Source organism: Pogona vitticeps, chromosome 1, assembly GCF_051106095.1.
Source record: "Pogona vitticeps strain Pit_001003342236 chromosome 1, PviZW2.1, whole genome shotgun sequence".
NCBI lineage: Eukaryota > Metazoa > Chordata > Lepidosauria > Squamata > Agamidae > Pogona > Pogona vitticeps.
Window position 1 is genome coordinate 3,435,116 of NC_135783.1, and position 20,535 is coordinate 3,455,650.

Below are 20,535 nucleotides of genomic sequence, written 5' to 3' on the forward strand. Positions count from 1 at the left end.
TACATTTTTTAAAAAAACTAAAACTCACTTTTCAATAAATTGTACAATAGCTGTACGCTTGAATATCTGCTTTGAGGACAACATAATGCCGATGTGGCCCAAGAAGAAACTGAGTATGACACAATTCTGTGATAGCACTCTTCAAAGACTTGAAAGGCTATCCTACAGAGGAGGGGCAGGATCCGTTCCCTGTCATCTCAGAGTACAGGACAGGCAACCATGGGCTCAAGCTACAGGTATCCAGATTTTGGTTTAACATCAGGGAAAACTTCCTGTTTAGGAAAAACTTCAGTTAGGAAAAACTGTTAGAGCCGTATGACAGTGGAACCAGTCACCTTAGGAGTTGGAGAGTGCTTCCAACTTCACTTTTCTATGATTCTATGATCTACTAGGTTCCATATAAAAAATAAAAATAAAAATCCAAAAGTATTTAAAATACGTCACCTTTAAAAAGTTGGTTTAAAACCATCTTTACAGCTATTAACATGCCTTCTTCAGGGGGTGGGGCGGAATCTGAAAAGAGGTTCGTGGGAGATCTTCTCCTTCAGGACTGCTAAAATTTTTTGCCTGTGGGTGGATCCCACGTGGTCTACCAGAGTGTTACATTCCTTGTAGGGGTAATTTTGCTTCAGGTTTCCACATCCACACATGCTTCTAGACGCACATATGAATGGATGCAAATATCTGTGGGCTTTTATTTATTTATTTATTTACAATATTTTTTAGCTGCACCATTGCCAGTGGCTTCTGTGGGCGGTCCCTTATGTTCCCGGTTTGTGACAGGCATGGCGCAAGGAGAGGAGCCATTGCTGGAAGAAGAGGAGGACACTGAGGTGGAGGAGGAGGAGGAGGAACAGGAAAAAGAGGAGGAGGAGGAAGAGGAGGAGGAAGAGGAGGAGGAGGAGGAGGACGAAGTGATGGCGGTGGAAGAAGGGACTAGTAGGACGGCCACCTTTGAACCCATGCCAGAAATCTATGTGGGGCAAGAAGAGCAGCCTGCACGCAGAACTGGGACACCAGGCGGTAAGTGTGTTGTGTTTTGGATGTAAGGGTTATGTCTTTTCAGCAGAGGTTCCAGCAAAAGGAAGCACAACAAGCAAAGCAAGTCTTCTTCAGAGGCACTTTACTTTAGACAAAATAAAGAAAATAGCAGCAGACGTGCACTCCTACACACCCATTCTAACCCACACCAACTGTTCTGGCGTTTTTCCTTATATACAGGACCAAGACGCCTATTTACATTATCTCTGATGAGCTGCAGCTGTAGTGAGCTGCAGCTAGTCTCTAGGAAAGCTTCCAGAAGCTCAGGGAACAAATGCATAGTTTGACCAGACCACGACAAAGTGTGAACGGTCCAGAAACAGGATCTGCTGGCCTTTGGAAACTGAGTCTTGTCCACTTCATGAACTTCCTGAACTTCATGGTAAATCTTTGTCTAAAACAGGAGACAGGGGAGAATCCCCACACCCATCCACTTCTACAGCCACAAGAGGTGCCGTCCCAGGTGGGTCTGGGACGTGAAGCCTAAGATCCCGTGAAGTCAACGCTACGTCTCTTCTGGGGAAACAGCCCTTGAAAGGTAAGGACAAAAACGGGCCTTGTTCCGTGTTGTGGAAGCACAACATACTAGATGTTTGCATTTGGTGGTGAGCCGAGAGGCTGAGGTCTTCTTCAGGAGCCCTTGAAGAGCTTCTGCCAGAATCGGGATTAGGTGGATGGGACAGCTTGTGTGGAATCTGTCAGCAAAGAAGACCGTCATCTTCAGGGGGTGCACCGCTTGCCATGGGCGAACACATTTCTGGGGACCCTGTTGTCGTTTAGTCATTTAGTCGTGTCCAACTCTTCGTGACCCCATGGACCAGAGCACGCCAGGCCCTCCTGTCTTCCACTGCCTCCCGGAGTTGGGTCAAAAATCATGTTGGTCGCTGACACTGTCCAACCATCTCGTCCTCTGTCATCCCCTTCTCCTCTTGCCTTCACACTTTCCCAACATTAGGGTCTTTTCCAGGGAGTCTTCTCTTCTCATCAGATGGCCAAAGTATTGGAGCCTCAGCTTCGCGATCTGTCCTTCCAGTGAGCACTCAGAGTTGATTTCCCTTCAGAATGGATAGGTTTGTTCTTTGCAGTCCAGGGGACTCTCAAGAGTCTCCTCCAGCACCACAATTCAAAATCATCCATTCTTCAACGGACAGCCTTCTTTATGGTCCAGTTCTCACTTCCATACATTGCTACTGGAAAAACCATAGCTTTGACTACAGACGGACTTTCCTTGTCTCTTGACAGGAAACAGTCGCCAAGGGAAAGCAACCACCACCTTTGCAAGAACAGGACAAAATGGGCCCAGGGCCGTGCAAACAGCATCCATTGAAGCAGGAAGGCGAGCCGCTTCATTGGAGGATGTGATGGGCCAGCTGGAGGTTCTAACCGAAGTTATCCAGTCTGCTGGTGAGTAACACAAGGGCTCCTTCCCTGGTGTTTCTGGCTGCATCCAAGATCATGGTCATGACAAGGCTTGTTGAAGGTCCACCCGTCATCTAAGCTCTCATGTCACAAAGTTTCCCCGGCAGATCATGGGGGGCTGCTCCTCTGTGGCCTATGTTCCCACCTTCTGAGGAAGACTTTTTCTTGCACATGATCCTGGCAAGGGGCAGTTGATGACTCTGATATGGGAGGTGCGGGGAATCCACCTGGGGTTTTAGCCCACCCTTGACAAGAACTATTGTTATGTGCTGAACATTCTCGCCAAGAGAACTCCCCTCAAGTAACTGCTGTAAAAGTGCAGAGTGAAGCCTGGAATGGATTCACCACCCCTCTGAAAAAGGCAGGCCCCCCACTGCCTCATGAGGTGGGGCAGAAATGGAAGGATATTGCTAGCAACTCTCTATTAAAAGAACTACTCTACAGTGGTGACTTGCTTAGCGATCGCTCCGTTGAGCGACGAAATCACTTAGCGATGCTGTTTTTGCAATCGCAAAAGCGATTGCTTTGCGATGTTTCCTATGGGAAAAATTCGCTTTGCGATGATCGCGGGGAAGCGATCATCGCAAAGCCCCCATTTTCGGCCAGCTGATCGGTGGTTCCAAAATGGCCGCCAGGTAAACAAAATGGCCGCCCGCTGTGGAGAATCTTCGCATAAGGCTAGTTTTTAAGCCCATAGGAATGCATTAAATGTTTCTATGGGCTTTTTAAAAATCGCTTAGTGATGTTATCGCTTTGCAGCGATTTTTGCTGCACAGACTAACATCGCTAAGCAAGGCACCACTGTACTTGTTTTTAATGTTATTTCAAGGCATAACCTATCTCCTGATACAGTGGCCCTGTTCTGGCAGCTTATGTAGTCACATCCTCCTAAGAATGCATGTTCTTGTTAATGTGCCATCAAATCATCATTGTGGGTTTTTCAGCCAGAGTGCTGTCCTCTGAAGATGCCGGCCACAGAGAGTGGCAAAACATTAGGAAGAACAACCTTCAGAACACGGCCAAAGAGCCTGAAAAACCCACAACAACCATTAGATTCTGGCCATGAAAGCCTTCGCAAATACATTGCCATCAAATCACTTATATTGATTATATTTTCAGATTTCTTGGATTACAAACTTACTTTCTTTCTTTCTTTCTTTCTTTCTTTCTTTTTCTTTTCTTTTCTCTTCTTTCTTTCTTTCTTTCTTTCTTTATTTGATTTATATCCCACCCATCTACCCCATATATTCCACCACTCTGGGCGGCTATAATTCCCTATTCTGAGAGTTCTCAGATTTACATATGGCTTAATAAAAATCGCAAGCTGTCAAGTCAATTCTGACTTAGGGTGACACTTTCCAGGATGTTTTAAGCAAATAATATGTAAAGGTGGTTTGCTATTCCCTTCTTTGGGTTATGTCCTGGGACGTCACAGCTTGCCCAAGGCGACACAACCTGGCTGTTCTCCCAGGAGGCACAGTGGGGAATCGAACTCCTAACCTGTAGCTCTGCAGCCAGATAGATAACTCAACGAGCTCTCCAGCCAGCCCATGCCTCCCTTACAAAAACTGAAATTTGACTCATCTGGGAGAATGGGCCTAAACTGGAAGGCTTTGAGGCTTAGCTAGGGCCAGCTCTGCCTGGCTTCCTGTTCAGAAAGAAAGTTCCCAGGTAGCACTAGGACTGGAAGTTTGGGTAATCCTAGGCCTAGCTACATTGACGAGGAGCTGGGACAAAGCAACGGGAGCTCATTCCGTTGCGTGGATTCGATCTTACGACTGCTGGTCTTCTGACCCTGCAGCACACAAAGGCTTCTGCAGTTTAGCCTGCAGCGCCACCACATCCGCAACGCCACCATGTACTGCAAATGCGAGTAGATAAATAGGTACCACCTTGGTGGGAAGGTAAACAGCGTTCCGTGTACAGTGGTGCCTTGCATTACAACGTTAATTCATTCCAGCGAAATCGCTGTAGACTGGAAACGTCATAATGCAAAAATAAAAAGCCCATTGAAACTCATTAAAACCCCTTCAATGCGTTCAAATGGGCTGGAAACTCACTGTCCAGCGAAGATCCTCCATAGGGTGGCCTTTTTTGGTGGCTGTCTTGCAAGGAATCCGTCCCAGAAAACAGCGGGGAGCCATTTTATTTACCCGGTGGCCATTTTGAAACCGCTGATCAGCTGAAGGAAAATCGTCATTTTGTGAAGAATCGGTTCCTGAAGCGATAAAAACCCATTCAGACCATCATTTTGCGATCGCAAAAAGATCGTCGTAATGCAGTTTTGTCGTAATGCGGAACAATCTTAAAACGAGGCACCACTGTATAGCCGTGCTGGCCACGTGGCAACGGAAACTGTCTTTGGACAAACGCTGGCTCTACGGCTTGGAGACGGGGATGAGCACCGCCCCCTAGAGTCAGACACAACTGACTAAAATGTCAAGGGAAACCTTTACCTTTACCTTTACCTAGGCCTAGCTAAGACTCAAGGCTTTTATATTAAGCCTTTTCTTCTGGGCAAGCCACATTAAGGTTTTTGTAAGGGGTACATGAGGCAGACAGAGCTCCCACCATGAGGAATTGTGGGATTTAGAGAAATCTGAAAATCCCATCATTAGTCAGTTCCAACCTACGGAGATGCGGAGAATGAATGATCTCCAGAAAGTCCTATAGCCCAGCCCGGGTCTTGTGGGTTCAAGGCTGTGGGTTCCTTTAGGAAGTCAATCAATCTTGTATTTCGCCTTCCTCTTTTCCTGCCACCTTTAAATTTCCCCAGCACTAGTCTTCTCCACTGAGTCTTCCTTTCTAATGATCTGTCCAAAGCATAATAGTCTCATGTTGCACCCTGTAAAGATGTATCTGGAAATGTGTCTGTGAAAAGATGATTTACTGTAAGAAACATGGTGACTGAAAAACAGTTGGAAACCAGTAATTTTTCTTCTGTCATTTTTTTCATAACAGTATTACACTTTAACCAAGAAATTAAAGTGATTAAAGAGCGGCTGAGATGCCCAGAGGAGAGTTCCCGGAACCAGCAATGAGACTCTGCACCATTCTTTTGTATCACTTAAGCAAATTATTATATTCTGTGCAATGCTGACATTTTTATTTAGTTTGCTTAACTTGCATGCCCAGGACATTCGTCCTGACTTCCTTTGTTGATGGAATTTTGTTCACTTGATAAAGTAATTTCATGTTGTGTCTGATACAGGGGGGAAATGTAAAACAGAAGGGTTGGGGTTTAAGGCCTTCTTCTCCCCTTTTATAGAATCAAGGACATCAAGCCCAGCCCCCTGTTGAATCGCTTTTCCCCTCCACTTTTGTTGCAAAAAGTGTAGGGGGAAAGCAGCTTTTTGCAACAAAAGTGTATGGGGAAAGCAATTCTTGCAACGAAAAATAGTTTGTAACTTTTTGCCATATGCTTATACTTAGCTGCACTGTTAGAATCTCTATACTGTCTTCTTCCACAAGAGCCTCAATATTTCACTTCCATACTGTCTATGAGGTCTCTCAGCTGCAAGTTTCAAAGTGGGCAATTTAGGGCATTACTGGTGAGTTCCTGAATATCAGTCATGCATCCGGCAGGGCTGATACAGTAACATTTAAGCTGTTGACGGACCCTGTATATGTTAATAAAGATTATAATTAATTTTGACCCTAACAAGAGCCCTTTTGTTATGGGTCGCCACCTGCAGGTCATTGTCGAAATCAAGTATCGTATTTTTCCCTGTATAAAATGGCATTTTTTCCTTAAATAATTAGACAAAGAAATTGAGGGTCGTTTTATACACGGAAGGCGGGGCTTAGGAATTGGGTAAAGGAGCCATGAAAGGGCTTCAGGATCAAAGGGCTGCGATCAAGCAGCCCTTTCATCACTGATTTACCGAAAGGAAGCTTTCCCTTCCTTTTTGCTAAGCCCCGTGGCTTCGCAAAAGGAAAAGCAGCGGTCAAACGGAGACCTTTGATCCCTGCTTTTCCCTTCCTTTTGCTAAGCTCCGTGGCTTAGCAAAAGGAAGGGAAAAGTAGGGATCAATGTTTCTTATTTGGGGTTAGAAAAGGGGGGATATCTTATACATTGGGTTGTCTTATAGATGGAAAAATATGGTAGTATCTCACGCAATGGTGTTTGTACATTAAATCAAATTCCATTGTGCCCTCATGTCATTTTGAATTATCTGCAGCATTTTATAATCCACCTGGTCAAAGGCTTAGCTTTAATTGAAAAAAAACCAGACTGATTTTCTCGCCTGCTTTTTTTATATGCTTGATACAGGAAATATATTTTTGTAAAATATATTTTTCTTTCCATGAGGAAATCCCTCATGGATCTTTCCATGAGGGAATGAAAGGCACTGTAGTTTTTGACGGCTCAACATCAGACCCTTTTGACATCCAAAGCGGAGTGAAACAGGGCTGTGTCTTCGCACCAACACTTTTTGGGATCTTTTTTGCTGTCATGCTGAAGCATGCCTTTGGAACTGCAACAGAAGATGTCTATCTCCGGACTAGATCAGATGGAAAGCTCTTTAATCTCTCTAGATTGAAAGCAAAGACCAAAGTCCAACTGAAATGCATACGGGACTTTCTCTTCGCAGATGATGCAGCCATTGTTGCCCACTCTGCTGAAGACCTCCAACAACTCATGAATCGTTCCAGCAAGGCCTGCCAAGACTTTGGACTAACAATCAGCCTGAAGAAAACACAAGTCATGGGCCAGGGCGTGGACTCACCTCCCTCTATTACCATCTCCACACAAGAATTGGAGGTTGTTCATGACTTTGTGTACCTTGGCTCAACCATCTCTGACACTCTCTCTCTAGATGTCGAGCTGGATAAACGCATTGGCAAAGCAGCCACCATGTTCTCTAGACTCACAAAGAGAGTATGGCTCAATAAGAAGCTAACGACACATACGAAGATCCAGGTTTATAGAGCGTGTGTTGTAAGCACACTCCTGTACTGCAGTGAGTCATGGACTCTTTGTGCACGGCAGGAGAGGAAGCTGAACACCTTCCATATGCGTTGCCTCCGACGGATTTTTGGCATCACCTGGCAGGACAAAGTTCCAAATAGAGCAGTCCTAGAACGAGCTGGAATTTTCAGCATGAACACATTACTGAAACAGCGACGTCTACGTTGGCTCAGGCACGTCGTGAGAATGGCTGATGGTCGGATTCCAAAGGATCTCCTCTATGGAGAATTAGTGCAGGGAAATCGCCCCAGAGGGAGACCAGAGAGCTGTGGTACAAGGACATCTGCAAGCGAGATCTGAAGGCCTTAGGAATAGACCTCAACAGATGGGAAAACCTGACATCTGAGCGTTCAGCCTGGAGGCAGGCGGTGCATCACGGCCTCTCCCAATTTGAAGCGACCCTTGCCCAGCAGGCCGAGGCAAAGAGGAAGTCACAAAAGCAGCAAAACCAGGGAGCCGGACAGGGGACAGACTGGATTTGTCTTCAGTGTGGAAGGGACTGTCACTCTCGAATTGGCCTTCTCAGCCACACTAGGCGCTGTTCCAAGCCCTCCATACAGAGCACGCTACCATAGTCTTTCGAGACTGAAGGATGCCTAATTTTTGTAAAATGATCTCCAGTGTCTCCTTCTTTTCTGAACCCACCTTGAACATCTGGTATTTCTCTGTGTCCTAAGAGCCTTTGTGACATGAACCTTCGGCATCACTTGCAAGGAACATTAATAGACAGGCGAACCGATGAATGGAAGGAGGATGGGTCCATCTTAACCTGGTGTCTGAGCTTTGACCATTCAGCCTTGTGCGTCCCCACTGCAAATTCAGGCTTGTAACAGAGTCTGGTTTCCAGATTACATTGCCCTTAGCGTCCCTGACACACCTGGCCTCTTCCCCATTTAAAGGGGAAGGTGCATGGGGGGGGAACCTTTCTTGGAGATCTCCAATATGGCCTGTCAACCGTCCATGTACCAGCTAGCTACTTCCTTCCTTCCATCTTTCTATCTTTTCCTTCCTTCCACCCATCATCAGCTCCTTCCTTCCTTCTATCCCTTCCTTCCTTCCATCTATCTTTTCCTTCCTTCCTTCCTTCCATCTTTTCCTCCCTTCCTTCCTCCCTTCCTTCTATTTTTTCCTTCCTTTCTTCCTCCCTCCCTTCTATCTTTTCCTTCCTTCCTTCCTTCCTTCCTTCCTTCCTTCCTTCCTTCCTTCCTTCCTTCCTTCCTTCCTTCCATCTTTCTATCTTTTCCTTCCTTCCTTCCTTCCTTCCTTCCTTCCTTCCTTCCTTCCTTCCTTCCTTCCTTCCTTCCTTCCTTCCTTCCTTCCTTCCTTCCTTCCTTCTATCTTTTTCTTCCTTCCTTCCTTCTATCTTTTCCTTCCTTCCTTCCTTCCTTCCTTCCTTCCTTCCTTCCTTCCTTCCTTCCTTCCTTCCTTCCTTCTATCTTTTTCTTCCTTCCTTCCTTCTATCTTTCTCTTCCTTCCTTCCTTCCTTCCTTCCTTCCTTCCTTCTTTCCTTCCTTCCTTCCTTCCTTCCTCACTCACACCCCTTACAGCCACCCTCACTCACTACACGAACTGAGCACAGGGCAGTGAGGGTCAAAGCCTCCCATCCCCACCTGAAAACCAACCAACCAGCAGGCAGGTGTGTGGACACCTCCAGCAACAAAGAAAACAGCACCTGGCGAAGCCACGGCCTTTCCTGAGCAGCAGCTTGAAGGGCAGGTAATCCTGGGGAGTGACCAGGCCTTGAAGGAGCCCTCAGGGGGCAGTGGTTCAACTGCAGTACTGCGGCCAAAGCTCTTCTCAAGACCACTCGGGCTGGCTCCCGGATAGCTGGCCTGAGGTTCATTCAGCCTTCCATCCTTCTGAGGTCGGTGAATTGAGTGTCCAGCTTGCTGATGGTGGAGGAGGTCAACTGCCGACGGGGGTCAACTGCCCAGGGAGCCCTTTAAGCGCTACGGGGCCCCGCCGGGTTTGCGCTTTGCTTCTGACGTTCACCCCAGGCTGGACCGGGCGAGACGAGGTTGGCCAAAAGGTTGCCTTCAGACCGTTTCGGACGTCCCTGCAGCCCCCCCAACACACAGAAAGGGGTCAGGGGGCTTCAGGACAGGGCACCCCCCACCGCCCACCCCTGAAGGAGACTCTGCTGTCTCCCCTCCCTCAGCTGCTCTCCCCCCCCCGTGCATCTGGATGGTGACCTTTTGCAGAGCAACCCGCGGGCGGTGAGTCTTTGGCCATTCCGGAGACCCCCCCTCCCGACCCCGGGGGGGGGGGTCTCTCAAAAGCGGGGGGGGGGGAATGAGCGGAGCCCCCGCCCCAAAGCCCTTTGGGAACCTGGAGGAGCCTTGCTATGACCACGGGCGGCCGCCAGAGGGCCCCCCTTTGACACGGATGCCGGCCGCGCGCTCTCTGTCGCTTAGAGCGGAACCGCGCGGGCGGGGCGGGGGGGGGTTAAGACGTGCGTAAAGCACGTGTAGAAAGGGCTGACACGTGTCGGGTCTCCGCCTCGGGCTGAAAGGCTGGCGGAGGCGGAAAGGGGGGGGTCTGCCGACCTTCCTCTTGGGCGGCCTGGGAGTCTCTTCGGAGGATTTCCCCCCCCCCCAACCGCACCTCCGCCCCCACTCCCATCTTGCAAAGCCTGGCCGGGAAGAAGCTTCTTGTCCAGACCGGGAAAGGGGGGGGAGAGGTTTGCGGCCGCACATGGAGGACCGAGATGGGGTGGCGGCAGCTCTACCCCTTGGACTACAACTCCCATGATCCCCTTTCGCCCTCCCTCTCCCCTCTGGAAGCCTTGGGTGGAAAGAGAGAGAGCCGGGCTGGCCCCTCCCCCCACCTTGTCAGCTGACCGTCAGCAGTCACGTGACCCCCAGCTGGGCCAGGGCTCGGAAGCGGCGGGAGTCCGTCCCCCCCCTCCCCAGGCGAGCGAGCGAGAAGGCGAGGAAGAGGAGGAGGAGGATGGCGTGGACCAAGTACCAGCTCTTCCTGGCGGGGCTCATGCTGGTCACGGGCTCCATCAACACCCTCTCGGCCAAGTGAGTGGCATTTGGGAGGGGGGGAGCAGGGGGCAGGGGGGCAGGGGGGCAGGGGGAGACCCCCCCAAGGGGATGCAGGGCTGCCGACCTTTACCGGGAGAGGCTGGAGGGAGGGGGGCCCTCTTTTGGGGGGGGAGGGGGGGTCGGACGGGGCCGAGCTCGGTGGGCGATGGGGGGGGCTTGGCCTGAAACACCCCCCCCAGCTGGGCCAGGTTTCCAGCCAGGTGATGGGGTGGGGTTTTTTGTGGGGGGGGGGAGGAGAGAGACTGAGAGGCTGGGGCCACAGTCGGGAGCAACCGGGAAAAGGTGGCCGGTTCGCGTTGAGTGTGGGGGGGTGTCCCGGGACTCAGGCTCAGGACGGCTCCCCCCTGAAATGGGCCGGTTCCCTCTTTAGGGAGCGGAAACCTCCCTTCCCACCCACCCCCCTTCTAAAGATGCCGAGGATTTTGCCAAGCAGAAACGCCGGAGTCCTGTCGCGGGAGGTTCCAGCGGCCAAGGGGCGCTGCTCGGAGGCAAAGCCTGTGCGGGGCGGACAAACCCAGAAACACACCCAGAGAGTATGGGTGAGGGTCCGACTCAGGGCTTCGGGTTCTCCCAAAACTTGGTGAAAGATCAGCCCCCCTCCCTTCCCCACCCCTGCGGTCACACTCCCGGTGACTCACTCTTGGAGCGCAGCTTCTTATCATCCCGCTTCAAGGAAGGACCTTCCCACCATCCTCACCGATGGGAAGACACGGGTTCCAGATGTGTGTCCCTGCACACGTGGGGCTGAGGAACTGAGCGGGGGGGGGCTTCCTTCCTTTCCTCCAGGGTTCCCCTCTAGCCTTGCGCCCTTGGGCCCCCTCCCTGTGTCTAGCTATCTGTGGCTATCCTTAAACTAGCCATACCTAACGAGACTGACCGACGTCTTTGCAGGAAAGGGACCCATCCGTTTGGCCGCTCTACCCCAGGGTCGGCCACTGTCCGTGGATCCGTCTTTTCCCTGCTCCTTCATGTGCGGATGCTTGTTTTCCGTGTGTTTCTAAACGGCACTTAAGCTTCTAGGCCTTATTGTCAAGGCGGAGCTCAAAAGCGTGCCAGTCAGGTCTATAGAAACGGCCACAGAGTTTGGGAAACCTGTAGCGTTCTGGGCTTTGACTTCTTCCTTCCCTGGAAAGCCCTCCGTAGGACTTTATTCCCCCTCTTGGCTGCTTTGGAGGAAATCTAAAGCTGAGTAAGCAGACGTCCTAAAAAAACTGCACTGTCAACAACACTTCCCTGACGTGGTGGTGAAATCCCAGCTTCTGCTGGGTTAGCAAAAAACCCCAACCCTCTCTTCCTTGGCCCTTCTGGCTCCTTTGCCTTCCTCCAACGGCACATGATGGTGACGGATCCCCGTCAGCTCTGCCGACATCCTTGAGGGTCGGGCCTGAGATGGCCGGCCGGTGTTGAGGCTGCACCCCATCCGGTTGCCGGGTCGGGGCTTGTAAAGACTGACCAGGAACGAGGCAGGTGGGTCGCGTACAGAGGGTCTGTGGGTCTGTTTTTGGCATTCCCAGACGGGGTCGGAAAGATTCCTTCCCGAATCTTTCCAACCCCGTCCGACCACCCTCCCCCCAAAAGAGGACCCCCCTCCCTCCAGATGCGCGCACCCCAGATGGACCAGCGGTCTCTGGCTCGGAATGCAGCCACGGCCTCTTATTTTCCCTGGCACAGGAAAAAAAAAGTATACGTGGAAAGCCGACTGCCAGGTTGGCACCTGCCTTGAGGCCAGTTCCTGCTGGTCCCCCTCCCTGGCTGCCTCTTTTTCCTGACAGTTAGAATTCCCTTATCTCTTTTCTCCCTGTGTTCCCCTCACGCTACATTGCACTTAACCTTTCCAGAAAGCCTCTGTTCCTGCCAAAGGAGTTGTTTTCGACTCTAATCACAGTCCAACGAGGCACTTTGCAGGCGGTCCCGTGCGTGTCCGTGAGCGGGGGTCTGAGAAATCTCACTTGGGGGTGGTGGTGGTGGCACATGTCCGCAGTGGGGCGGCCCTGCCTCTTGTGGGCGTCCAGGGCTGCTTGCTTAGTGGACAGAAGGCGGCTCTCCGCTTCTTAAGGCCACCTGAGCCACCTGGCTCGTTCTGCACGGCAGCACCTTGTCTCTTAGGATGTCAGTTCTGGCAGAGATGAGGGACAGCCCGGACACCCGATCCTCCTTCTTGCACAGCGGCTGTCTTGCTACTTGCTCTTGTGAGACAAGCCATTCCGTTTCCAGAAAACAGGGAGACATTGGGCCCAGTGTCAGCAGAGGGACCCCCGGCTGGGAGAGGCGACACCTCTGGGTGGGAAGGAAGGCAGGCCCTGCACCTTCTTCCTTGGGAGGCAGTCAGTTCAGCCAAAACAATGGCTGGGACCCCGGAAGGGTCTCCCTCGTTGGGGCTTCTCCCATTGGAGGCTGCCAGAGTTTTGCTCCTGAAATGTCTTAGGCAAATAAGAAGTGTGCCGTAATCTCTCGGGTTGCTGTACCGAGAGAAAAACAGCACACCTAAAGTATTATTATTTTGTAGGCCATGATTGGACCTTTTGGAGGTGGCCCTCCGGATATTATGGTTTTGTTGTCCCGTTGCCAGGATCCTTTTGGGCTAGAAGAGAGGGGGCCCAGAGACTTTGGGGCAGGCTGTTGGACCTTTCGGCCCCAGGGCCCAGAGAGGCGCCCGCTTTGGGCTGGCCTTTCTCCGTCGCTGGCTCGGCTTCAGCAGCGACGAGGCTTGGCCGAGACGCAGGATTTCAGCATCTTCCTGTGAAGAAGCTTTCCTCCTCCACCGCTTCATAATTGGATCTGGACCCGTTTGGTCTTGCCTCTCCACCACCCCATAAGCAAAAGGCCGTTGTGGTTGGGGGAGATTCTACAAAAGTGGAAAAGTGTGTGACTGGCCTTGTGTCTCCTTCTTCCTTTCAGGTGGGCTGACAAACTGCAGGCACCCGGATGTGACAGCAAAGAGGTGCACAATTTTGAGCATCCCTTCCTCCAGGTAACCCTAACCTTGAACCCCTAACCAAGTCAACCTAGATGACCTCCCACCTGAGGGTCGTCATGGGCCGGTCTCTGCCCAGCTTTCTTGGAAGCATCAAAATCTAGGGAGGACGGAAGAGAAGATAAACCAACCCAGGAAACTCCGCATTGCAACTGAACAACACTTAGAGCATTAAGTATATAATTTATAAAAGCATCAACAACTTGTATCCAACCGTCAAACAATATAGGTTAACAATGGTCTGTCTAAGGACTAAGCAAGTAAATAATAGGATAAAGTTCTCCCATGCAGTCCAGTGTCCCTACTCGTAGAAAATCAATGTCTAGGGTCTGGAAGGGTTGGGTTAAAAAGTCCATTCAATTAGATCGTCAAGGTCTTGGATCCTCGGGGTAATTTGACGAGCTCTGGGCCTAAATAATAGTCCATGAAGCTCGTTTCATGGTGTTTTTACTTCTTCAGAAGATATTCCTTGGACCTCCGAGAGTCTATTAACTGTGTTTGAAAACTATTATAGGTTCATGAATGTCTTTGTTTTCAGCATCTCAGACTTCTCACCATATTATTTACTTGCTTAGTCTTAGACAGACCATTGTTAACCTCTATGGTTTGACAGTTTGAGAGAAGTTGTTGATACTTTTCTATACAGGGGTGCCTCGCTTGACAATGTTAATTCGTTCCAGCAAAATCGCTGTAGAGCGAAATCATAGTCAAACAAAATTTTTAAAAACCCCATTGAAACGCATTGAAAACCATTCAGTGCGTTCCAGTGGGCTGAATACCTGCTTGTCCAGCGAAGATCCTCCATACAGTGGCCATTTTTGGTGCCTGTAATGTGAGGAATCCACCCCTAACACAGCGGGGAGCCATTTTCTTGCAGCTTCCTTTGATTTTGCCCACCTCCACCCCCCCTTGTGTTTGCCGTTGCCATTAATGGACAGGCCTGAGTACCCCAAAGTTTCATCCTAATCGGAATGGACGCCTGTTCTAAAGCAGACGCACAGCACCCACCGTTCCCTTCACCAGGAGGCAGATGGTTTACATACCTGAAAGAGCATGTTTCCACGACAGTTGGGTGTTACGCAGGTGGGGCTTCCAGGGAGGAAACTCTGGCTTGCCTAAGTGAGGAAAGGTCACCCAGCACCCAAGCTGTGTCTCTTTTGTACAATCCTTATCGCTTCCTTATTTAAAGTCGTAACGCGGCACTTCTCTGCCCACCGGGGCCCCCACGGGCACACCCAGGAGATGGACTGAAATTAGAAATCAAGAGTCCGGCCGGGCTTCACATGAAGTCTGGGAAACTGGCTATGACTAATTCGTGAGGTGCCAGGGGTGCACGCTGGTTGCAAAATGGGGTGTACAATCCCCCATGTGACCGAGACGCGCCCTGGGACGTCGCCAATGAGCCGCAGGGCAGTGATGTCCATTCTAGGGGACCACCGGTCGGCCTGCGGCCCTGGAAACAGGTTTCAAAATGTGAATGGAGAAATAGATTCAGCCAGACTCGGAAAGATGCTCTAAAAGCTAGTTTTGAAACCAGTCCAAGACCAAAAGGCCTTCTGGAGCAAGGCTGCCGTCTGGCTGCCTGAGATAAAAACACTCAGCTGGACACTCAGCCAGCCTGGCTTCTCCTGCTGGTGAGGATCTGTCGCCAGCCTCCCTCCAGACATTCACGGACTGTTCTGGTTGTTTTCTAGGCGGCGGGCATGTTCCTGGGCGAGTTCTCCTGCCTGGCCGTCTTCTACCTCCTGCTCTGCAGCGACCGGCGGAGGGCTGAGCCCACTATGGCTCCCCCTCAGCCCTTTAACCCCCTGCTCTTCCTGCCACCGGCCTTGTGTGACATGACGGGAACCAGCCTCATGTATGTGGGTGAGTGTATTTTTTTTTTCTCTGTAAGGGCTAACCTGGCACCTGGAGTGATGCACAGACCAGAGTTTGCAAAGTTTTTTTTTTTTAAGTAACCCGTTACTGTTAGTTTCTGGCAGTGTTCAGAAAGCAAATTGCAAAACACGGTTTGTAAAGTAACGTCTCGCCTTGTGGTTCTGTTATGTCCCATCAAGTCATGTCTGACTTACGCTGACTCTCAACCAGGAGCTCTAGAAACACGTTCTGCGTTAAATGCAAATTAGTTGTTGTTCTGTGCTTACCAATGCAAGCCTGTGGCTTCCTTTAGGGATTTAGCCCATCTCGTATTGGGTCTTCCTCTTTTCCTGCTGCCCTTCCACCTTTCCCCAGCGCTCCTGTCTTTTGCAGTGAGTTTTGCCTTCTCACGATGGTGCCCAAAGCCTCAGCTTCAGCCTTTTTGCTTCTGCTGAGAGTTAAGGCTTGATCTTGAAAGTGTGTAATATAACATAGGGACTCGGGGGGTCCGTCGGGGTTCCGTTTCGGCAGTCCACAGCGACTGGGCGCTTTCTAGATGCAGCGCCTTTTCCCCTTGTGCTCGCTACATCTCCTGTCTTCTCACGACGTCGGCCTTTCTATTGCAGCGCTCAACATGACCAGCGCCTCCAGCTTCCAGATGCTGCGAGGGGCTGTGGTCATCTTCACCGGCCTCCTTTCCGTGGCCTTCCTGGGGCGGAAGCTGGGGGTGAGCCAGTGGCTGGGCATCGTGATCACCATCCTGGGCTTGGTGGTGGTCGGGCTGGCCGATCTGCTGAACAGCCATGACGAGAAGCACAAGCTGAGCGAGGTCATCACAGGTAAGGAAAGGAGAGGATGGGTGGGTGCCTAGTGGGAGGCAGGGAGGGACCGGTGCCTAGAATCCCAGTTTGGAAAAGTTACTTTTTTGGGGGGAGGGGGGGAGGCTGTAAGTCCTCAGACATTGCAGGCCATGGCACAGAAAGTGGAATGAGGGTGGACCGGGCCCTGAAATGCTGAGCATGGAGTTTGAGCCAACATTGCAAAAGGGAAGGTCTGCATGCGGTCCAGTCACCGTACACCATGCATGCCCAATCATCATCCTACAGGGGCATGGGGATGTTTCCTCTAGAGCAGAGATTGGGTTGGGGGAGCATGTGGGCTTTCTGAATGTTGCTGGGCTCCGATTCATGCCCCTCCCACACACCATGGGCTGGCTGAGGATGATAGGAAGCTGCTTGCCAGCAATCTCTGGGGAGTCACATCTTCCTCACCCACCCCCCGCTGTAGAGGAGCAGCCCACTTCACACAACCTCCCATTGGGCTTCAGAGCTATTGGGGCGGGGGGGGGGACAACAGCCTTAAAGAGCATTCCTTGGGGAAGTTAAAGCAGCCTAAATCAGTCGGGGTATATTAATTATAATCTCTAAAGGGAAGTTTCATTTCATTGGGTGTGTGTTAATTCCCTGTAATCTGGATCGTGTCCTATGAAATCAGACTAATAACCACAAAGGAGAAAGATGATAGAATCAGTCACCGCCTTAACAATGGCCCATGTGGGCCAGAGAGAGGAGTGTGTGTTTCCCCAGGCTCTTGCCCACTCGGCAGAACGGAGAGCGGTTTTATGTCTTCCTCTCGTGGAGTCCGTGGGGACGCTGAGTTTTTGGGGAGGATGGGGGTGTCCTTCCTGGAGTGCCTAAAGTCCCTCCACTTTGCAGGGGACCTGCTCATCATCATGGCCCAGGTGATCATCGCCATCCAGATGGTCCTGGAGGAGAAGTTTGTCTACAAGCACAACGTCCACCCTCTGCAGGCCGTGGGGACGGAAGGTATGGGACCCGAGGGGTGTGTGCGTGTGTGCATGCGTGAGGAGAGGGGAAGGCCATGAAAGGACTCCATGAGCCCCCATCCTCCTGGCATTCCGCAGGGAAGAGCTTCCATCAGCAGCAGCTGGTCCAGACACTCTCCCTTGTTGTCTTCCTGCCGGAAAGGCCAGCAGGAGGGAGCCCACCTGACTTCTCCAGGGAGAGCCTTCCACCGCCGGGGAGCAGCCACCGAGAAGGCCATCCCTTGCATCCTTACCCAATGTCTCTGTAAGGGTGGTGAGGGTGAGACCACAAGGTCTGAGGAGCCAAGAAGGCTCACGCCAGGAGACACGCTCCGTCAGATCACCAGGACTTGAGCCACGAAAGGTGTGAATAGGTCGTAACCAGTCTAGAAAGAGAGGCAACTGGGGAAGCGTTTTTAACACGATAGTTATAGGATCCTAGAAAAGTGAAGTTGGAAGGGGCCTCTAAAGACCATCCAGCCCAACCCTCTGCTCAAGGCAGGAATCCAAATCCAAACAGATCTGCCAAGGGATTATCTACGGGATCCCTGTAACCAGCCCCTTCCTCCCGTGTCCTTGACGTCCCTTCCTTGAGGCTCTGTGGCTTCCAGAAAATGATGTAAATTGGACTCGGCTGATAGGTCAATGCCCCCTCGAATGGGTCGGCGCCGGCACAGCCGACCGTCCTCCTGTGCTCAGTTCTTCTTTCCTCTCTCCTCTCCTCCCGGCAGGCTTTTTTGGGTTTGTCATCCTCTCCCTCCTCTTGATCCCCATGTACTTCATCCCGGGGGGCAGCTTCAGCGGCAACCCCCGGCAGGTCCTGGAGGATGCCCTGGACGCCTTCTGCCAGATCGGACACCTTCCGCTCATCGCTGTGGCTCTGCTGGGCAACATCAGCAGCATCGCCTTCTTCAACTTTGCCGGCATCAGCGTCACCAAGGAGATCAGCGCCACCACCCGCATGGTGCTGGACAGCCTGCGCACCGTGGTCATCTGGGTGGTCAGCCTGGCCGTCGGCTGGGAGGCCTTCCACGGGCTCCAGATCCTGGGCTTCCTCATCCTCCTGGGGGGGAGCGCCCTCTACAACGGACTGCACCGGCCACTCCTGGCCCGCCTGCCCTGGAGCAGGCTGAGGGCGGGCGGCGATACGGAAGGGCTCGTGGCCACCGATGGGGCGTCCATCAATGGGGACAGCTGATGACCAGGGAGTGGTGATGACCTGGGCTGTGCTTCTGGCCAGGCAGACCTGCCCCTGCCACCGGGATGTCCTGGGTGGGACACACATACCCCCAACACCCCTTGTGGTTGGCTCTGGACACTTGCTGGGGGGGGGCGCTTCGTGTCAATGGGAAAGGTGGGAAATTGCGCCACATCATTCTGCGTTCTTCCAAGAATGTCCATCGGTTGCATTGTTGTTCCAGTAATGGTCGGCCCAAAGTGACCGGGGACCTGCTTTCCAGTCCTTGCTAGAAAACCACCCAGCATCTAGCTCCGTTTCCTGGCACGGGGAGGGTTTAAAAAAGGGCTCGGAAGCCCCTTCCTGCCTCTTCCTCCTGGAGACCCTTCTCATATCACGGCCCAGAGATGGGAAAAGCTCCTTTTCTGAAGCATCCCTCAGAGCCAGTGGCCGCACTGGCTGGGCCTTCTGGGATGTGTCCTTGTGAGAAGGAATGTTTCTCATCTCTGGTTTTGACTCTCGAGAGTTTTCTCTCTCCGAACACAAAGCAATCAGAATCCATGAGTTAACTTCCCTAACAGCCTCCCCCCCCTTTTTTTTTACTGTTAAAAGCTATAGTGGGCAGTTCCAAAGTGTGTTTTTTTGCATTGCAACTCCCATTGGCCCCAGCGGTGATGGATGGTGGGAATTGCAGTCCCGGGACGTTTGGAGAAGTAGAAGGCATCCTTTCCCCAATGTAACGAGCTTCTTCCTTAAGGTCCTTCTGCGAGACGAAGCCCTTCTCCCTAGCGTCTTTCCACAAGGAAGAGATGCGGGGGACACAGAAACTTCTTAAGGGTTAGCAGAAGTAAGGAGAAGGCCCCATGGTCCCCAAAACAATACGAAAGCAGGTACAGGCGATACCTTTATTGGACCATTAAGAAAACAAAGCAACAAACAGCAAACTTTCAATGACAATTCATCTTCTTCAGGCTATGCACTGAGTTCTTAATGGATAGCTCCAAAATTATACAAGACGTTGAGACTTTAATAAAAGCATAGAATTTGGAGCCACCCATAAGAACTGAGTGCACAGTCTGAAGAAGAGGAATCCTCATTGAAAGCTTGCTGGTGTTTTTTTTTTTAAATCCTTATTCTGAATGGACCAATCAAGGTATCACCTGTTCCTGCATTTGCATTTTTAAAGGTTCGAACCCTGAAACTGCCATTTACTCTCAGATGCAGTTACCTTTTTCTCCTGTTCGGGCAAGAGAAGGATTGTATTTCACCCTGAGGGACCCAGGGTTGGAGGAGGAGGAAGGGGCTCTAAACTGCCCCCCCCAGCTCCAAACTCTGAGCCCTTTTTTCCCTGGGCCTGTCCTTCCCGGAGTAAAGGCTGACCCAGAGCCTTGGAGAAGACGGAGTCCCGGGATGGTGGCCTCCCTGCGTCTCCCTGGCTTCACTTTTGGGGTACATGCTGAGTTGCCCCTCTCCATCTGACTCACTTGGGGGGCAGCTTTGGGCCCACTTCTAGACTTCGGTGTCTCCCTCCTCCAGAAGACGTTTCGGCCCCTTGGTGGGTCTTGGAACCCCATTGAACGGGCGGCGGCATCAACACTCCCATGGACGGGGAGGAGCCTAATATCTCCACAGGGTGGCCCTTCCAAAGCGAGGCTATGGAAGATCAGCTCACGATGAGGCCATCGCAGGGACCGGCTTCAGCTGCCCAGCCAGGCTCAGCCTTGGGACTGGATTCTGAACAGACCTTGTTTGCCTTTCCTCCCTCGGGGGATAATGGGGACTGTAGTGGGAGGGAGGGAAGGAGCGCGCCTCTATCTTGGGGATATTAAAAATGACGTCAATAAAAACAGCCTGGCCTTCGTAACACATTCAGGGCGGGATTGGGACCAGTTGTGGTGGCCCCATCGAGCTGCTTTGTCTCCTCTGGGGATCAGAGGCCGCTGTGGGCACCGATCCGAGGCTCAGCCTGGCCTTCCCTGCAGGGTGGGTGTAAAGATGCCCGCACAGCAGGGCGCGATAGCGGTAGCCGCGCCGGTGAACGGGGCAGCCCAGCCTCTACTCCCGAGTTGACCTTTCTCACTCAAACCAGAATAACAAGAGTCCCGGGGGAGGGCTGCTGTAGCTGAGCTCTAACCCATCAGGAAAGGTAAGTGGGGCTGGTGGGGAGAAGGCAGTGTTCCCCACCAGGAGGAGCACGGGGCACACGACCTCGCAACCCAG

The 20,535-nt window shown here is 51.7% G+C and overlaps 2 protein-coding genes across 10 annotated transcripts in view; both read left to right on the plus strand.

The window, feature by feature from the left end:
- LOC110070705 (uncharacterized) overlaps positions 1-6,754 on the plus strand; it is a 38,540-nt gene extending 31,786 nt beyond the window's left edge. For 7 of the 8 annotated variants that reach the window (XM_078381529.1, XM_078381519.1, XM_078381525.1 and 4 more), the window contains 4 exons: positions 784-1,023; positions 1,445-1,579; positions 2,284-2,445; positions 5,422-6,754. In XM_078381529.1, the coding sequence (XP_078237655.1) occupies positions 784-1,023; positions 1,445-1,521 (317 nt within the window). In that variant the 3' untranslated portion in view covers positions 1,522-1,579; positions 2,284-2,445; positions 5,422-6,754. The remainder of the gene's footprint in view (positions 1-783; positions 1,024-1,444; positions 1,580-2,283; positions 2,446-5,421) is intronic. The other variant, XM_078381531.1, reaches the window with a different exon arrangement.
- A 1,283-nt stretch (positions 6,755-8,037) lies between these two features.
- On the plus strand, positions 8,038-20,162 carry SLC35F6 (solute carrier family 35 member F6). Of its 2 annotated transcripts, none has more exons than XM_078381562.1 (6): positions 8,038-9,148; positions 13,381-13,453; positions 15,151-15,322; positions 15,940-16,152; positions 17,029-17,139; positions 17,870-20,162. In XM_078381562.1, the coding sequence occupies exons 3-6, from the start codon at positions 15,160-15,162 to the stop codon at positions 18,334-18,336; spliced, it is 954 nt and encodes a 317-aa protein (XP_078237688.1). In that variant the 5' UTR covers positions 8,038-9,148; positions 13,381-13,453; positions 15,151-15,159; the 3' UTR covers positions 18,337-20,162. The 2 variants fall into 2 exon arrangements, with proteins under 2 accessions (XP_078237688.1, XP_072842401.2); XM_072986300.2 differs by lacking the exon at positions 8,038-9,148 and adding an exon at positions 10,149-10,458.
- The last annotated feature ends 373 nt before the right edge of the window (positions 20,163-20,535 follow it).

What these genes read in the sequence shown, in the direction of transcription:
- SLC35F6 (XM_072986300.2), top strand. Translation starts at nt 10,382, where the DNA reads ATGGCGTGGACCAAGTACCAGCTCTTCCTGGCGGGGCTCATGCTGGTC. An exon ending in ATCAACACCCTCTCGGCCAA is followed by an intron (nt 10,459 to 13,380) that starts GTGAGTGGCATT and finishes TCTTCCTTTCAG; the next exon opens with GTGGGCTGACAAACTGCAGG. An exon ending in TTGAGCATCCCTTCCTCCAG is followed by an intron (nt 13,454 to 15,150) that starts GTAACCCTAACC and finishes GTTGTTTTCTAG; the next exon opens with GCGGCGGGCATGTTCCTGGG.